General features: G+C 44.2%; 1 protein-coding gene across 6 annotated transcripts in view; it reads right to left on the bottom strand.

The window, feature by feature from the left end:
- The window catches only part of RIPOR1 (RHO family interacting cell polarization regulator 1), a 627,513-nt gene that overhangs the window by 64,532 nt on the left and 544,387 nt on the right, over positions 1-18,594 (bottom strand). For all 6 annotated transcript variants that reach the window (XM_063945248.1, XM_063945245.1, XM_063945246.1 and 3 more), the window contains one exon: positions 1,629-1,790. In XM_063945248.1, coding sequence (XP_063801318.1) covers positions 1,629-1,790 — 162 coding nt within the window. The remainder of the gene's footprint in view (positions 1-1,628; positions 1,791-18,594) is intronic.

Here is an 18,594-nt window from a genome sequence, read left to right as displayed (position 1 = left end):
ACACACACACACACACACACACACTATACTGGTTAATCACACTGGTTCTTGGTGTCACTCAATATACAGATGAAACACACTAATGTCTGGGATAGATACACAGAATACAGCAATAATCATATAATGAAACATATACATGGAATAGATACATTGTATTAGAGCCAGTGTGTGAGCCCCCTGACAGGGAGCGGCTCCTCTGTCCATCCAAACACTGCTCCAAATTCCATGACAATGTCACCCCGCTCCCCGTTAGCCAGTCCTGGGCCCCGGATCCTAACATGTAGTTCACAGATATTTAGTTTGTACACACCTGCCGATCAGTAAATTATATATCAACCATTCAATTGAACGGACGATATATTGTCCAGTGTGTACCCAGCTTTAAACAGTAGTGTTGCGTCAACAAGGTGAGTGTCAACATTATGAATGTCAATCTAGTATACCACACCCATTTTGTATCAGTGTGCTTGCTTTCATCAAAAGTAATGCTGGTTACACAGTAGCAGATATATTATCCAATCAACTGATCAGCCGATACATCATTAACTGATCGGTAGGTATGTATAAACGATATGTCTGTGAGCGACGTCATTCACAGACATATCGCGTCAGCCCTGTTGCACAGACGATGACCAATATATCTGCAGATATATTGGTGCATTGTTCTGTGTATACATACGACCAACCTGCCGACACACAATAGGTTGGCCGGCTCATCAGTAAAGTTGGTGGGCTGGATTATGGAAATTTATGCTCACATCATATGATTTGGAGCAGACCCTAGGTGCCCGAAGCAGTCTCAGCACTGGTATAGAGAGCGCAGGTCCAGTGACTGCAGGCTCCAGGGTTATTATTCATGGCATTCACTAGTTCTGACCTCTATCACAGGGAAAGCAACAAATACTCTAGTGACCCTCCATTCTACAACATGGCTTACTAAGTAACCCTATGCCCTCCTCATCCTCCCTGGACTGCTGGTGCTGTGAGCAATATTCCGGGTCAGGTTGCCATTGGGGATGGGGGCTGCGGCAGCATCGGGGGCAAGTGCGGAGGCAGCACTGGGAGATGAGATCATCTCCACGCCGCCTCTGCCTTAACTGAGAACGGGTCGCGGGCCGCATCAACCCGGCAACCCGTTCACACTGCACCTGACCCGGTAATATACCGGGAATAACCCTTCTTTATTCCCGGGTTGAATTACCGGGTCAAACTACCCAGGATATACGTCAGTGACCCCTTTCACATCACACAGCGAACCACTTCGATCTGGCAATATCCCGCGTCGATACCGGGTTATTTGTGCGGTGTGAAAGGGGTATAATAGTACCATATCAGTTGAAATTCTTATTCACATTCTGATTTCTTTTATCAAGTAGGATCATTTAAAATGGATTAAAGTATGTTATAATCAAATCTAGTAGTCATGACATGTTGGGGATTATAGTGCTAGCGGTTCTGTAAGTACTCCATAAACAGTACTGTGGGAAATATACATATGGATACTACAATAGACAAGGGAAGAAGGGAGAGCAAAAGACGCAAGGTGTTTAGACAGAGGAAGAGTCCCCAGGACCACTCCAAATAAGAGGGTAAATAGGAAGTAATGTTTAGCAGCTTGGTATACATACCTGCATCTGCAAGCCCTTGCTGCTGTGAGTTGACTTGTTCTGAATAGCGTAAACTCAAGGCTTGTAGAAATGAATCCACAGAGCAAACAAAAACATCCGTGGTCTGCACACACTCATTCCAGAAGGTAAGAACTGCCTCTTTAGGTGTTGAAAACCGCACAACTAAAAAAGTAACCACATACGTATTTAAACCATTATATGGCAAAGTGACATACTATTCATACAAGTACATAGTACAATACAAACATACATCGAAAAATACCAAGATAATTCATATTTTTTTGGCACCCCAGATCAGGAAATGAGCAGCTAAAATCATGGAGAGCATAACCTTTTCACAGAATGGCAACAAGAAAGGAATAAAGGATAGTTCTCAAAATTGAAACTTTCATGAGGTTATTTCCTGGTGATTATGTAGCATGCAGGTAGCTGTATAGTGCCCCTTTTCAACACTATAGTAGCAGCACTGCACTAGAAATTTACACTGTATATGGTAAAATACATGATAATTACCTGTTAAATATCAATTCGGCAACAAAGATCTGCTACCATAGTACAAGCAGAGCTGCCTTTTTAACCTGGATCTAAGTGTTAAATACCTGGCCCTTCTGTGACATATTCACAGCTCAATCTGCTGCATCCAGCTGTTATGCTTAGACTTGCTGTGTACTTCTTGTAATACTAGCTGGATTTTCTATATCAATCTCTCACACTCACCTTTTTATCTACTACTGCCATGGCCTTGGTTTTTGCTTTTGCCACAGTTCCTTGGCTATAATCCCTTTTCCAGCCTACATATGTGATCAGGTATACATTGGCTCCAGAGTCACTGCAATACCGGCCGCCAGTATTTCTGTGGTTGTGGTACAGAAAATCCTGTAGAAACTTGCCTCACTTCACCTCCACACCTGACCCAAGCCTCAGTATCATTCGAGTGAATGATGTGGAGTGACACTGATAAGTCAACTCAGTTCAGAAATTCACTCAGAATGACCTACAGAATCCTGTAATACTTTTTTTCCCTGGACCCATAAATTGACTAAGATCTTTAGTAAACATGGACTGGGTGCAGAGCTGTATTAGCATATACAACCAGCCACTATTAACTTCTGGCAAGACCTTGCTGCTAGTACCAAGCGATCACAGATTGGTTTTGGGCCTCACGGGACTTGGCCAATAGATGATTCCCTCTTACTGCCAGTAACCGCCTGTCACTGACTCCACCCACTGCACAGTGGGCAGGCATTTTGCTGCCCCCACCAGGCTCTAACCATCGGCACCTGGAACAGAGTTTCTGCTCAGGCTCCTACCATTGTCACCTGAATACCGTTTACTCCTGTGTATGCATATACATGCTGCTACCACACCTCCTGGTTGGTGTTGGCGGTTTCCCCACTGGTCATTGGCCAGGTCCTCCATTGGTAGCTGACAGAGGGCAGAGCTTAGAGATCCTGGGCTCACTTTAGGACAACGAGAAAACGGAATAGCGTTTTGTGCAATTCTGTTGGTCATAGGATATTGATGCAGTTGTCTTAATGCAAGATGTTTATTGCTCCAAAAGACCCTTCCCCTTTTGCAAGGGAGATACAGCATGATGTTACAGCAGTTCCACACTTGAAGATATCATAGAAGATGTATACACTCGGAGCTTGCAGGCCTCTTTTTTTTTATCTTACTCCAACACACAATACCACAGTGGGTAGCTCCGCCTTGTTGTCTTTACCCAATAAAGTTAAGTGCATGTGCCTTGCATGTCCAAGGCATGATCACCGTTAACATTTACTCTATGGACTGAGGCGAGTGGTTACTCATCTGTGCCTATGACCACCTGGGGTGTTAGGAATAGCCCAGGTACTCTTCTGGGGTGGGGGAAGAATCTCTCTAAAACCATCTTTCAGGAATCTGCTAAGAAAACCCAGCTCACCAACTCAAGACTGAAATTGAGCTTGAGAGATAGGTAACTAAGGTCCCCAGAGTCCTCTAGCCACACGAAGTGGTCATGGTGAAAAAGCAGCCCACAGAGATCTCTGGATTCCTCCTAGACCACCATGGGGAAAGGCAAGTGCATTTCTATACTTTAAATACATTTAATACCTTTTTACATTATAAAATATAGAGAGCCTGTGCACAGCAACAGGCTTTTCCGCACTGCAGCTCAAGAACTACTCTCCTGGCTCAGTTTTGTACAAGTGGGGGTGTGGTGTGCGCTCCCTCCAATTTAAGTTTTGTCTGTATAGAAGGGGTGCAGCCTAGGTGTCTAGGAGGAAGTCTTTCCAAGTCTTCCTCGATATAGCAATAGCAAAAACACAAAAAAGGAGAAAGGAACCTGTGGCGCTACTTGGTATCTTAAAAATTCAGTGACACTGATGCACAGTAATTTGTATTTTAATTAATCTGAGCAGCAGATTTAGACAATAAATACAATAAATAAGTGGTTAAAATAGGTGATTTAAATAGACATACTAAAAAAGCATCAATACCTCTGAAGGACAGTTGTGGTTTTAACCACCCCAAAAGTAATTGTCTGCAATGGTAAGACTAGCTGCCTAACACTTGGTTGCTTGAGGGTAATTGATGTAGTGTAAGAATAACTAATTGCCGGTAATGGGAAAGGGGTGGTAGAAAAAAGAAAAATCATCTCACATGAAACAGAATTATAAAACCATATGTCAAGTGGGTACAATACGTATAAATTCACATGTGGTGGTCACTTGGTAAAGTATTGGCTATACACTTGATAGGAGCCTATAATTAGGGAAGGGGTCCCTGTATGCAGAGTCCGATGAGAGAGCGCGCTCTCTCTCCTTTTAGCGGCAGTAAGTCCTTTGCCGCTGTGGATCCGGATATTTCTAAGCAAAGTCACTCTAAGTCCGGTTTCTTTGTGAAAAGCCTTTCACTTACGTGTCTTCGTCCCCTTCGGGACTCCTGGTGTCTCTCCTTGGGCGGCGTGTCAGTGCTTCCTCCCGGAGTAGCGATGTTGCTGCAGGCGCCTGCAGTGCTGTCTCTCGGTCCTCCCGGTGCTTAACGACCAGCGTCTTCCAGGGGATCGGGATCTCCGGGTTTGGAGGCGGATGTGAGGGGGCGTGGCCAACGCGGTTTCACTCGGCTTCAGGGTGCCGTGCTTTGTCAGGGATTTTAGGATGCAGCAGGTGTCAGTCACTTTTAAGAGGGGCCGGTCCTTGTCTATAGGTTTCTCCGGCTGTCCATCAAATAAACTATTTCCTTTCGTTTCCGTCACTCCTTATGTTCAGATGGTGTCAAATAAATCAAATTTATATATGAACAGATAAACAGATGAACAAATGACGTTTTTGTGTGTAAATAAAACCATTTCCTTTTGCTTCCCAACATAGGTTTATTTGTGAAGATTAGCAACATTGTATATGTGTATAAAATGTTGCTACTTCTTATATAGCAGTATGATACATTCCCTGGGTTGTTGCTTTCACACTGTATCTAATCTGGGCAATTTTTGGTATGTGGGTCAGAATGAGCCAAGGTTTAGGTGAAAAAAAGGTCTTTCAATGGGGATTGGTACCCATGAATTGCATGTCTCAAAGGGAGTGCTGTTATGAGTTTATTTAATAAAATTGATATGGTGATTATTCGTGGGTTGGAGGAGAGTTTCATGTCTTTATATTTCTTTGCTTAAGTATTCTCTAGTATCTCCTCTTTTTCTCTTGGCATCTTTGATTTCTCTTCACTGTCTTCCTTCTAGGTGGTCCTGTGGTTAACTTCCATTCCACGGTGCTGGTCCCTTTGTCCCATTTATTCCACATCTCACAGATAGGCGTTTCTCCGTGTTGTTGTTACTGTACCTAGGGTTCAGAAATGGTCCCCCATTTCTTACTAACTAGGCCCACTCCATTTAACTTCCAAGTTCGAGATGGGATTGGGTGGTCCGTGAGTGGTATGACAGTATCGGTCGCCTCTTGGGCATTGCTGCCGGTCAGGTGTGGTTTTGGGCAGGGCGTCCAGCATCGGGGGTCAGTCTCTTAGGAAACTTCCTATCTCGAAGTCAATGTTGAGTCCTTTTGGGACCAAGGTCTGCATGTTGTAAATCCATTTGGTTTCTTCTCTGGACATGCTCCTGATGTAATCTCCTCCTCTCCAAGGGATTTCCACTTTCTTTATTGCTATAAAGTTGAGAAGTCTTCCATCGTGGTTATGTACCCTTCGGAAGTGGTCTGGGACACTATAGGTTTCCATTTCTTTTTCAATATTCCTAAGATGTTCTCCTATTCTTATTTTTAGGCTTCTTGCCGTTCTTCCTATGTATTGTAAATTACATGGGCATGTTAGTAAGTATATTACTCCTTTGGTGTCGCAAGTGATTTTTTCTTTTCTTTTAAATATTCTCTTGTTTGAGTTTGACGTGAAGGTTGTCACTGGTTTCGTGCTTCTTGCCTTGCATGTTTTACATGCTTTGCACTTCGTGCAGTAGTAGAAACCTGGTGATGTATCGTTAAGCCAAGTTGTTTTTGTTATTTTGTTATTGTTTTCAGGTATGAAGCTGGAGACTAATTCTTGTTTGATGTTTGGCGCTCTTCTATATATAATCCTGGGTCGTTCTTGTATGTATTCCTGGATTTCTTCATCCTTTCTAAGTAAAGGCCAGTTCTTCTTAAGTATTCCCTCCAAGGTTCTGTATTGGCTGTTGTAATTAGTAATGAAGGTTACTTCCCTTTGTTCCTCTAAGTTCTTATTCTTGTATTTGAGTAAACTTTCTCTTCTCATTTCTCTGGTTGCTTCTATGGATTTTTGCAGTGTTTTCGTTGTAGTTTCTTTCTAGAAATTTCTCTTTCAAGGTTCTGGACTGTTCTTCAAAGGTTCCGTTGTCTGAACAGTTCCTTTTGATCCTTTTGAACTGTCCTCCCGGAATGCCCTTCAGCCAGTTGTTATGGTGATTGCTGGTGGCTGGTATATAATTGTTGCAGTCTACAGGCTTGGTATAGGTTTTGGTGTGGATCTTGTTATCCTCAATGTAAATGGTTAAGTCAAGGAAGTTAATGCTGTATGTCTCCGTGAATTCAAGATTGAGATTGTTGGTGTTGATGTGACTTGTAAATTCAGTTAGCTCGCTCGATGTTCCTTTCCAGATGACTAAGATATCGTCGATGTAGCGTTTCCATAGTACTATATGTTTCAGTAAATGGTTGTTTTCCCAAATGTAGTCTTCCTCCCACTGTGCCATAAACAGGTTTGCGTAACTCGGCGCGAACTTCGTACCCATAGCGGTCCCGCGAACCTGTCTATAGTGAGTGCTGTACCAGAATGTGTTGTGACTGAGAATGAATCTGATGCCTTCTATTACAAATTTGATCTGGTCTCCTGGTAAGTCCGCCTTTCTTTTCAGAACCTGTGTAATGGCTTCACATCCGTCTTGATGATCTATGCATGTATATAATGCCTTTACGTCATAGGCTACCAGGATAAAGTTTTCCTTCCATTCCATTTCGTCCAGTAATATCAAGATGTGGGTGGTGTTCCGGAGATGGCTTTTTTGTGATGTTACCAGGGGTTGTAATGTTTTATCAATATATTCTGAAAGGTGTGTGGTTAGTGATCCGATTCCTGACACTATTGGTCTTCCCGTTGGGTTTGTAATGTCCTTATGAATTTTGGGTAGGAAGTAGAAGACTGGTGTTCTTGGGTTTGTTTGTTGAAGAAATGCTGTCTCTTTTTTGTTTAATATCCCTTTTGTGGTTCCTGTTTTGATAAGCTGGTTGTATTCTTTTTTATATACCTCAATCGGATTGCTTGGGAGTTTCTCATACGTTTCCCTGTCTTCCAGGAGCCTCATTGCTTCTCGGTGGTACATCTCTTTATCCAGAATTACTATTCCACCTCCTTTGTCAGCAGGTTTGATTACTAGTAGTTTGTTCTCTTTTAGTTCTTTCAGTCCTTTCCTCTCTTCATTAGTCAAATTTAGTGTCCCTTTGTTTTTTTAAATGTTTATCCTTTCGATGTCTTGTTCCACTGATTTTTCAAATGTCTCAAGAAATGCGCCTTTAATGTGTTTTGGATAAAACTTCGATCTTTCCTTAAGGTTCGTGTGCTGAAATTCATCCGGAATTGTGTGACTAGTGCTTGGGTTCTCTTGTTCTTTCTTGTTTCTTTTGAAGAATTTCTTCAGAGTTAGTTTACGCATAAAGCAATGTGGGTCTATAAATGATTGGAACTTGTTTAGTTTATTGGATGGGGCGAATTTCAAACCTTTCTTTAGTACGCTCCTTTGTGTGTCCGTAAGTTTGTGTTTGCTTATATTAAAAATGCCTATGGATTTCTCTTCTTCTTCTTTTTCTGTGTTTGATTTTCTTTGCTTTTGTTTTCCTTTTTCCGCCTCTCGTTCCTCTTCTGATGATTCTGTTTCTGGACACTTTCTCTTCGACAGGCTTGTCGATTTCTTTGTTGGAGTCGTTTCTGCATCTGGTAGGAATTCTTCCTCCTGTATCAGCTCTAAAAAAGTGTTTAAGTTTTCCTCTGGGTTGTTGATTTTGTTACTTTGTATCGAATGAATCTTCTTTTATGAAAGTTTCTTCATGATCTCTTTGGCTCTTTCCTCCTCTTGCCTTATGGCCTCTGTCATTCCTTTTCTGTAGTTTTCTCTTATTTTGTCATATTGGGGTTTCTCTGTGTAAGTGAACTGCACTCTATTATAGGGTTGATAGATCCTCCCCTTCTGCTGTGTATCTTGGTCTTTGTTTAATTAGTGGTGATCTGTAATTGGTGTATCCATTCCAATGTTGTCCCTGGGTATTCCGTTGGTAATCCTGATGATTGTATGCTCTGAAATTCCTTGTTTGGGGGGTACGATAGCTCTTTTGTTGGTAGTTACGGTCTTGGTACCGTTGTGTTGAATTGTCCTGGTCTCTGTATCCCCTATTAAACGGTCGATGTGTGTTTCGATGTTTAGCCCAGTCTCTATGTTGATTTTGATAGTCTGTCTTGTCCCGCCCAAATTTCCTCTTTTTGGTTGTGATAACCTCATTTTCTAATTTTAGTAGTTTGCCTTTGGTGGTGTTTTTCAGAGTTATATAGTCCTCCATTTTTTCCAAGGGTTCTAATTTTGATTTGATGTGTGTTATTTCTTGTTTGATTTTCTCCATAGATTTTTCTCTATCTTTTATAATGAGTTCCATTAGTTTAAATGAGCAATGATCCAATATGTTGTCCCATTTTTCTTGTAGTTTCTGCTCGTGTGGGATAAAAGTGGGGTACTTAAAAAGTCTCAGACCTCGTGGTACGATGTGATGTTCAATGTACTTCTTTAGGGTGTTACTATCCCACCATTGTTTTATTTCTAGGCCCAAGAGTTTCTCTAATCTTAAATAATAAGAACAGAAATTTTCTTCCTCTACATATGCCTCAGTTACTTCTGTATCTATTTTGCTACAGAATATATTTTCTAACTTCTCCAATCTTTCTTTTCTGGTTGTAAACATTTTAGGGGGTCTGCCGCAGTCCACTGAAAAGAAATCCGAGGTTTTGTACAAGTGGGGGTGTGGTCTGGGCTCCCTCCAATTTAAGTTTTGTCTGTATAGAAGGGGTTATACCAGTGCAGCCTAGGTGCCTAGGAGGGAGTGTTTCCAAGTCTTCCTCATTATAGCAATAGCAAAAACACAAAAAAGGAGAAAGGAACCTGTGGCGCTACTTGGTAACTTAAAAATTCAGTGATACTGATGCACAGTAATTTGTATTTTAATTAATCTGAGCAGCACATTTAGACAATAAATACAATAAATAAGTGGTTAAAATAGGTGATTTAAATAGACATACTAAAAAAGCAGCAATACCTCTGAATGAGAGTTGTGGTTTTAACCACCCCAAAAGTAATTGTCTGCAATGGTAAGACTAGCTGCCTAACACTTGGATGCTTGAGGGTAATTGATGTAGTGTAAGAATAACTAATTGGTGGTAATAGGAAAGGGGTGGTGGAAAAAAGAAAAATTATCTCACATGAAACAGAATTATAAAACCATATGTCAAGTGGGTACAATATGTATAAATTCACATGTGGTGGTCACTTGGTAAAGTATTGGCTATACACTTGATAGGAGCCCCTAATTAGGGAAGGGTTCCCTGTATGCAGTGTCCGATGAGAGAGCGCGCTCTCTCTCCTTTTAGCGGCAGTAAGTCCTTTGCCGCTGTGGATCCGGATATTTCTAAGCAAAGTCACTCTAAGTCCGGTTACTTTGTGAAAAGCCTTTCACTTACGTGTGTTCGTCCCCTTCGGGACTCCTGGTGTCTCTCCTCGGGCGGCGTGTCAGTGCTTCCTCCCGGAGTAGCGATGTTGCTGCAGGCGCCTGCAGTGCTGTCTCTCGGTCCTCCCGGTGCTTACGACCAGCGTCTTCCAGGGGATCGGGATCTCCGGGTTTGGGGGCGGATGTGAGGGGGCGTGGCCAACGCGTTTCACTCGGCTTCAGGGTGCCGTGCTTTGTCAGGGATTTTAGGGTGCAGCAGGTGTCAGTCACTTTTAAGAGGGGCCGGTCTTTGTCTATTGGTTTCTCCGTCTGTCCATCAAATAAATTATTTCCTTTCGTTTCCGTCGCTCCTTATGTTCAGATGGTGTCAAATAAATCAAATTTATATATGAACAGATAAACAGATGAACAAACGACGTTTTTGTGTGTAAATAAAACCAATTCCTTTTGCTTCCCAACATAGGTTTATTTGTGAAGATTAGCAACATTGTATATGTGTATAAAAGGTTGCTACTTCTTATATAGCAGTATGATACATTCCCTGGGATGTTGCTTTCACACTGTGTCTAATCTGGGCATGATAAGTGTGCATAAATTATTATAATATGATTTGGACAGTGTGTCTTGTATGGGATCGTGTTGTGTATACCAGGCAGTGTGTCTTATAATGAATTTTTGGTATGTGGGTCAGAATGAGCCAAGGTTTAGGTGAAAAAAAGGTTTAGGTGAAAAAAAAGGTCTTTCAATGGGGATTGGTACCCATGAATTGCATGTCTCAAAGGGAGTGCCAGTCTACCTGTTATGAGTTTATTAAATAAAATCGATATGGTGATTATTCGTGGGTTGGAGGAGAGTTTCATGTCTTTATATTTCTTTGCTTAAGTATTCTCTAGTATCTCCTCTTTTTCTCTTGGCATCTTTGATTTCTCTTCACTGTCTTCCTTCTAGGTGGTCCTGTGGTTAACTTCCATTCCACGGTGCGGGTCCCTTTGTCCCATTTATTCCACATCTCACAGATAGGCGTTTCTCCGTGTTGTTGTTACTGTACCTAGGGTTCAGAAATGGTCCCCCATTTCTTACTAACTAGGCCCACTCTATTTAACTTCCAAGTTCGAGATGGGATTGGGTGGTCCGTGAGTGGTATGACAGTATCGGTCGCCTTTTGGCACGGGAGAAGCCCCTGGAAGACTAGGAGTGCTGTGGCCGTCCTGTGTCCGCCATCACTAAGGACAACGTTGCTGCTGTGGAGGCCATAATTGTGGTTGCCACCAGGGTGATGGTGGCCCAGTTAGAGAAAGATAGGCATGTCATTGGCCCAATGATTGGGATCCAACCGCTTGATCCTCCATGAAAAGTTTGGCCTGAGAAAGGTTTCTGCACACTGGTTGCCCAATCATCCGACTCGAGAGCAGGAGGATCGGGTGACTTGGTGCCACAACATGTTGGTCAGGTTCAGTGGCGTAGCCAGAACTTCGTGGGCCCCACAGCAACATTTTGCAGGGGCCCCCGTCCCAATGCTTCTAGAGAGACACTTCTCTGCAGCAGTTAATTTTATGCCCTATAATAGTGCCCTAGTTCATTTTCTGAACGATAGTAGAGCCTTATTTAATGTAATGGCCCATAGTAGTGCCCTAGTTTCTTTTATGAATCGTAGTAGTGCTTAAGTTCACCCCATGTCACATTTCAGAGCTGCCAGTAACATTATGCTGCACATTACTGCCAATTCACATTATGATATATAGTGCTCCCCATTCATATAGTGCCTCATTTACAGTGCCCCGGTTCATATTTTATAACATTAAAATGCCCTTCAGATCATTTTATACCACACTACAATGAGCAGGTCCAGGGGCATACCTATATATATTGCAGGCCCCAAGGAAAAAGTTTGAAAGGACCCCTACGTACCACCCAATGGCAAAAAATTTATATAACACATGTAACCGTGACAGGGAAGGTGGGCCCCTCTCAGCTCTGGGCCCCATAGCAGCTGCTCTGCCTGCACCTATGGTAGCTATGCCCTTGCTCAGGTTTGATGTCAGTTACTCAAACTCTGGGAGATCATCAATGGCGATGAATCCTGGATCAACTGTTTCGGTGGACCCCAGTTGAAGGTGTGCCGCCAAAGAGGTTTTGAAGTAAGTGCAGCATGGTCAATCAGATGGTGGCTGTTTTTGTGGCCAAGACTGGTCATGTAGCTACTGAACCACTCGTGCAACAGCGCACTGTCACTGAGGACGGGTACGCCAACCAGTGCCTGCCGCAAGTACTGAAAGCCATTTCCAGGTGCCACACAAGAATTCACACTCGTGGTACCCTTCTACATCACGACAATGCCCCTGCCCATAAGATCAGGAAAGCAGTTGATTTTCTGGCCCATAAACGCATCTAGGAGGTTGGCCCCCTGTGACTTCTTTGTGTTCCCACAAATCAAGTGCAAGATGCGTAGGATTCATTGGGGGATTTTCAATTGCCCGGACATGCTGTCGGGTGTAATGTATTGCCGGGGGTGGGGGGCCATCTAATTAGCCCTGATAAAATGGCGCATGCCGCGGCGAAGCAGAATCCCCGATGTGGCCGGACAGTCCCTGGTGGCCACATGGACAATGGCAGTCATGGTACTGAAGGGGTTAACCCCTAGTGCCCGGCGCCATTAGGAGGACAATGGGCACCTGGAGAATGATGGACTGCACTGTTATATAATTGTATGCACAGGGCACTTATGAGAAAAGTAAAAGGTATTTTGTTTCTAAAAAGGCCTTGAAAATAGTTCTTGAGACACTTTTGCATAGGAAGTTGTATGGTAATTGTCCTAGCTCCAGACTTGCTATGTACAAGTAAGTGTCAATAAGCCGGCCTTTTGGTGGCTAAAACATTTTCTTTGAAATACAAACGAAGGTGGAAGGAAGACTGTTTGTGTTGAAGCCTTTCCTGTTGTAATCCCAAACACTGGGTTTGCATGGAGATGTGAAGGAGACAGAAACATTTGTATTTTGAAGCTATGTGTTAAATTTAATTGGAGATTAAATTATACCAAACTTTGTGTGTGACAGGAAGGAGGAAATTGCACTTCTATCCTTTTAAAATTTAATTTATTTATATTTTGTAAGATATCCTGATTGGATGGAAAGGATTGTAGTTTGTGATTTTACTGTATAAAAAGGAGGCCTGTGAGCTTCAGAGTGTGATATACCAGTTTCATTTCCGCTGTAACTTCTTGCTGTATTGCTGAGCCTTTTTGAAGGCTGTATTTGGGCAAATAAAAATCTTCTGCCTAAAGACGACCCCTTCATCTTGTGACCTGCAGGGCTATGCCAAACATAGCCCCGGTCTCCGGCTGTCCAGGGAGCACCCAACGTCTCCAAGCTCTGCTTTCCGCCAGCTACTGGTAGAGGCCTAGTCAAGCGACTAGTGGGGATTCGTAAACACCACAGAGGTGTGGTAAGGCGGCGTTTCAACGCATACAGAGCAGAACCGTGGTTCCAAACGCCATGGCAGGTTAGGAGTTTGGTGGTGGCAGTGTAAACCTGCCCACTGCGCAGTGGGTGGAGTCAGTAACAGGCGGTTACTGATGGTAGGCGGGAATCCCCTATGTGGCCAGCTCTCGTGTGACCTAAACATCCATTCTGTGTACTGGGGACGAGAAGCGAAAGCGGTGAGGGTTTTCGTAAGGGACCGTCCGGTCATACCCGATAACAGACCCATTTTCATCCGAAAATGGGGCCATTTCACCCGTAAACACACAGGTTTCACTGAACCTGTGTGTTTTTGAGTGAAAATGCACTTTTTTACCAGCCGATTAAATCAAATAGCCCAAACGCAAAACCCGAAGAAACATCAGGGTTTTTACTCCCGATGTCTCATCATTGGTAACTGAATATCCCTCATTGTGATTTACTGGAAGCTGCAGTGCAGACCTTCATCCAGCATAAAGAAGACATACCTGCTTAAGATTGGATCATAAAAGGATAGGGAAAGGGAACAGGACTCTGCACCAGTTCAGTAAATTTATAAATATATTAATGAAAAAAATCCAAGATTAATAACCAAAATATTATATATGTATCGATAGGTTGTCGGGGGTACTACCAGAGACAAGACTCATAACCACGAAAGAAAAGATAAATTCTCTTTCTTGGCGCACGTAAATAAAATTAAAATATAACTTTTATTGTGTTAATTAAAAGACGTCCAACCACAAAGTAATGACAATCGGAGCCTGATCAGGCTGCAGCCTGGAGCGCTGGGTCCTGGGGGGGGGGCGCAGGGCCAGCATTAGGGCCAGATTTCCAGCAAGGCAACCTCACCCGTGGACTTACCCCAAAAATTCTCACTCTGGTTCCGTTCCCAGAGGAGCACTATGGGTGCTGCGGACGTCACGTGCGTCATGATGTTATGTACCGTACCCGCCCACGCTCCCAGAGCCTGCAGACACAGAGGGGGGCGGCCATGGAGTGACAGTGTCTCCAGACGTGCCCAGCACCGAGCAGGGGTCCTGAGGAGTGATAGCATTTGCTGACAAACCCAGCCCTAGCTAGGCCAGTCCCAGCACTGCAGCCACCAGCCAATATATTATAATTATATATCTATATATATATCTCTAGGATAACCACTGCTGGGTCACCACGCCCCGTTTTGCTCTGCCCTCTTTCTCTGTTGTCCTCTACCTACTTTTCCCCTGAGTTACAGCTTCTTCCCAACCCCCTCTTCCACCTCCGCTCCCATACATAATCCTCGCCAAGCCTGTGCCATATTCGCACATTGAGGAGACATAAGTGTCTCCTCAAGGGCCCTTGGCATTAAGACAATACTAAAGTACTGTGGGGCATATTCAATTATTTACGAGATTTTGGCTGCAGAAATGTTTGTGGCCCTCACAACCAGTTTTGAATTACTGCAGGTATGTGGTCTCTGGATACCTGCAATATTAAAGCAAAATGGGCACAAAAATGTTTTCGTCTCTAAAAAAAAAAAAAAAGATGTAGCAATCATGCATCACATTCTAGCTGCTCCTCCTGCTGCTGTGCCCGGAATACATAAGTTTTCCCGGCGGACGGGATGCCGGCTGTCAATATCCCAACAGAATGCTGGCAGTGGGGTGAGCACAAAAAGTCCCCGTGGGCTTGGTGTCTCGCTGCAGGTTCTATTGCTACTCTATGGCTGTCGGCACTATTGGGTTTCCGGAATCGGTATCTTGTCTGCCGGGATCCCAACAGCTGGCAAATTAACTGCATCCCCAGTGCCCAGCTGCCACATGCTCTACACTACTGAGGGCGAACACACTGACAGTTTTCACACAAATCACTGTTGTGTTTTACACACCAGGACTAACAGGGTCTTACACATGAGGAAGACATCACTTCAGTATCTCTGGGGAAGCAAATGAGAAGGAAAGCTCTTCCCGAAGGTAAGTTATTTTGAACTAATTAAATTCATTGGAAACTTCCAATTGCTTAATTAGTCATGGGAATGTTAAAGGTTCAGAAACAAGTCCCTACATTCTTTGATAAAAAATAAATAAATAATAATAATAGAGATTTCAATACCTACCGGTAAATCCTTTTCTCCAAGTCCGTAGAGGATGCTGGGGACTCCAAAAGGACCATGGGGTATAGACGGGATCCGCAGGAGACATGGGTACTTTAAGACTTTAAATGAGTGTGAACTGGCTCCTCCCTCTATGCCCCTCCTCCAGACCTCAGTTATAGGAACTGTGCCCAGGGAGACTGACCTTTCAAGGAAAAGGATTTTTGTTAACCAAGGGTGAGATACATACCAGCTCACACCACCACACACCGTACAACATGGCTTTTAAACAATACCAGTTAACAGCATGAACCAAAAACAGCAACAGGCTGAACATAACAGATACACAACCACTGTGTAACAGAAGCAATAACTATCAACACTACTGCAAAAACAGTCCGCACAGGGACGGGCGCCCAGCAAACTCTACGGACTAGGAGAAAAGGATTTACCAGTAGGTATTAAAATACTATTTTCTCTTACGTCCTAGAGGATGCTGGGGACTCCAAAAGGACCATGGGGTTTATACCAAGGCTCCAGACCGGGCGGGAGAGTGCGGACGACTCTGCAGCACCGACTGAGAAAACATGAGGTCCTCATCAGCCAGGGTATCAAACTTGTAGAACTTAGCAAAAGTGTTTGAACCCGACCACGTAGCTGCTCAGCAAAGTTGAAGCGCTGAGACTCCTCGGGCAGCCGCCCAAGATGAGCCCACCTTCCTGGTAGAATGGGCTTTCACTGACTTCGGTAACGGCAATCCAGCCGTAGAATGAGCATGCCGAATCGTATTACAGATCCAGCGGGCAATAGTCTGCTTGGAAGCAGGAGCCCCAATTTTGTTGGAAGCATATAGGACAAACAGAGCTTCTGATTTCCTAATTTGAACCGTTCTGGCGACATCAATTTTCAAGGCTCTGACCACATCGAGAGATTTTCAAACAGCCAAGGCTTCTGTAGCCACAGGCACCACAATGGGCTGGTTTATGTGAAACGAAGAAACCACCTTCGGCAGAAATTGTTGACGAGTTCTCAATTCCTCTCTATCCACATGGAAAATCAAATAGGGGCTTTTGTGAGACAAAGCCGCCAATTTCGACACCCGTGTTGCGGACGCCAAGGCCAAAAGCATGACCACTTTCCAAGTAAGAAATTTCAACTCAACCTTTCGCAAAGGTTCAAACCAGTGTGACATAAGAAATTGCAACACCACGTCAAGGTCGCATGGTGCCACAGGTGGCACAAACGGAGGATGGATGTGCAGTACTCCCTTCACGAAAGTCTGAACCTCTGGAAGGGCGGCCAATTATTTTTGAAAGAAAATAGATAAAGCCGAAATCTGCACTTTAATGGAACCTAATTTTAGGCCTGCATCCACACCTGCCTGCAAAAAATGGAGGAAACGACCCAGCTGAAACTCCTCCGTAGGAGCCTTCTTGGATTCACACCAAGACACATACTTTCTCCAAATACGGTGATAATGCTTCGCCATGACCTCATTTCTAGCCTTGAGCAGAGTGGGGATGACTTCCCCGGGAATACCCTATCTAGCTAGGATTTGGCGTTCAACCTCCACGCCATCAAATGCAACCGCGGTAAGTCCTCGAAGACGCACGGCCCCTGCAGTAACAGATCCTCCCTGAGAGGAAGAGGCCAGGGATCTTCTATGAGCAATTCCTGAAGATCCGGATACCAGGTCCTCCGTGGCCAATCTGGAACAATGAGTATCGCCTGCACCCTTGTTCTTCTTACGATCCTTATCACCTTTGGAATGAGTGGAAGTTGAGGGAACACACATACCGACTGAAACACCCACGGAGTTACCAGGGAGTCCACTGCACTGACTTGAGGGTCTCTCGACCTGGAACAATATCTCTAATGCTTCTTGTTGAGGTGAGACGCCATCATGTCTATCTGAGGAATTCCCCAACGACTTGTCACTTCTGCAAAAACCTCTTGATGAAGACCCCACTCTCCTGGATGGAGATCGTGTCTGCTGAGGAAATCTGCCTTCCAGTTGTCCACGCCCGGAAGGAAGACCGCTGACAGAGCGCCTACATGTTTTTCCGCCCAGGGGAGAACTTTTGTGGCCTCCGCCATCGCCGCTCTGCTCTTTGTTCCGCCCTGGCGGTTTATGTACTCCACTGCTGTTACGTTGTCTGACTGAATCAGGACAGGTAGACCTCGAAGAAAGTGTTCCGCTTGTAGAAGGCCGTTGTAGATGGCTCTTAATTCCAGAACGTTTATGTGTAGAAAAGCTTCCTGGCTTGACCATTTTCCCTGGAAATTTTTTCCCTGTGTGACTGCTCCCCAGCCTCGGAGACTTGCATCCGTGGTCACCAGGACCCAATCCTGGATCCCGAACCTGGGTCCCTCTAGGTGAGGACTTTGGAGCCACCACAGGAGAGATATTCTGGTTCTGGAAGATAGGCTTATTTTACGGTGCATGTGCAGGTGAGACCCTGACCACTTGTCCAACAGGTCCCACTGAAACACCCAGGCATGAAACCTGCCAAATGGAATGGCTTGGTAGGCTGCAACCATCTTCCCCAACACCCGAGTGCATTGATGAATCGACACTCTTGCCGGTTTGAGTATCTCCTTGACCATGTTTTGGATTTACAGAGCTTTTTCCGCTGGGATAAACACTCTCTGTAGTTCCGTGTCCAGGATCATGCCCAAGAAAGACAGCTGAGTCATCGGCCTCAAATGTGACTTTGGCAAATTTAGGATCAAACCATGATGTTGCAGAACTGTCAGGGAGAGTGCCACGTTTCTTAGCAACTGCGCTCCTTTGATCTCGCCTTTATTAGGAGATCGTCCAAGTACGGGATAATTGTGACACCCTGCTTGCGCAGGAGCACCATCATTTCCGCCATTACTTTGGTGAAGACGCTCGGGCCGTGGAAAGACCAAACGGCAACGTCTGAAATTGGTAAGGACAATCCTGAACAGCAATCCTCAGGAAAGCTTGATGTGGAGGATATATTGGGACATGTAAGTAGGCATTTTTGATGTCGACTGACGCCATAAAATCCCCCCCTTCCAGACTGGAGATTACTGCTCGAAGAGATTCCACCTTGAACTTGAAACTTTTCAAATATAGATTGAGGGATTTTAGGTTCAGGATCGGTCTGACCGAGCCATCCGGCTTTGGTACGACAAATAGGCTCGAATAAAACCCTTCTCCCCGTTGAGACAGGTGTATCGTGACAATGACACACTGTTGACACAGCTTT

The sequence above is a fragment of the Pseudophryne corroboree genome, chromosome 11, assembly GCF_028390025.1.
Source record: "Pseudophryne corroboree isolate aPseCor3 chromosome 11, aPseCor3.hap2, whole genome shotgun sequence".
Classification (NCBI taxonomy): domain Eukaryota; kingdom Metazoa; phylum Chordata; class Amphibia; order Anura; family Myobatrachidae; genus Pseudophryne; species Pseudophryne corroboree.
The sequence above is the reverse complement of the archived record's forward strand: the minus strand, read 5'-3'. Positions and strand labels throughout refer to the sequence as shown.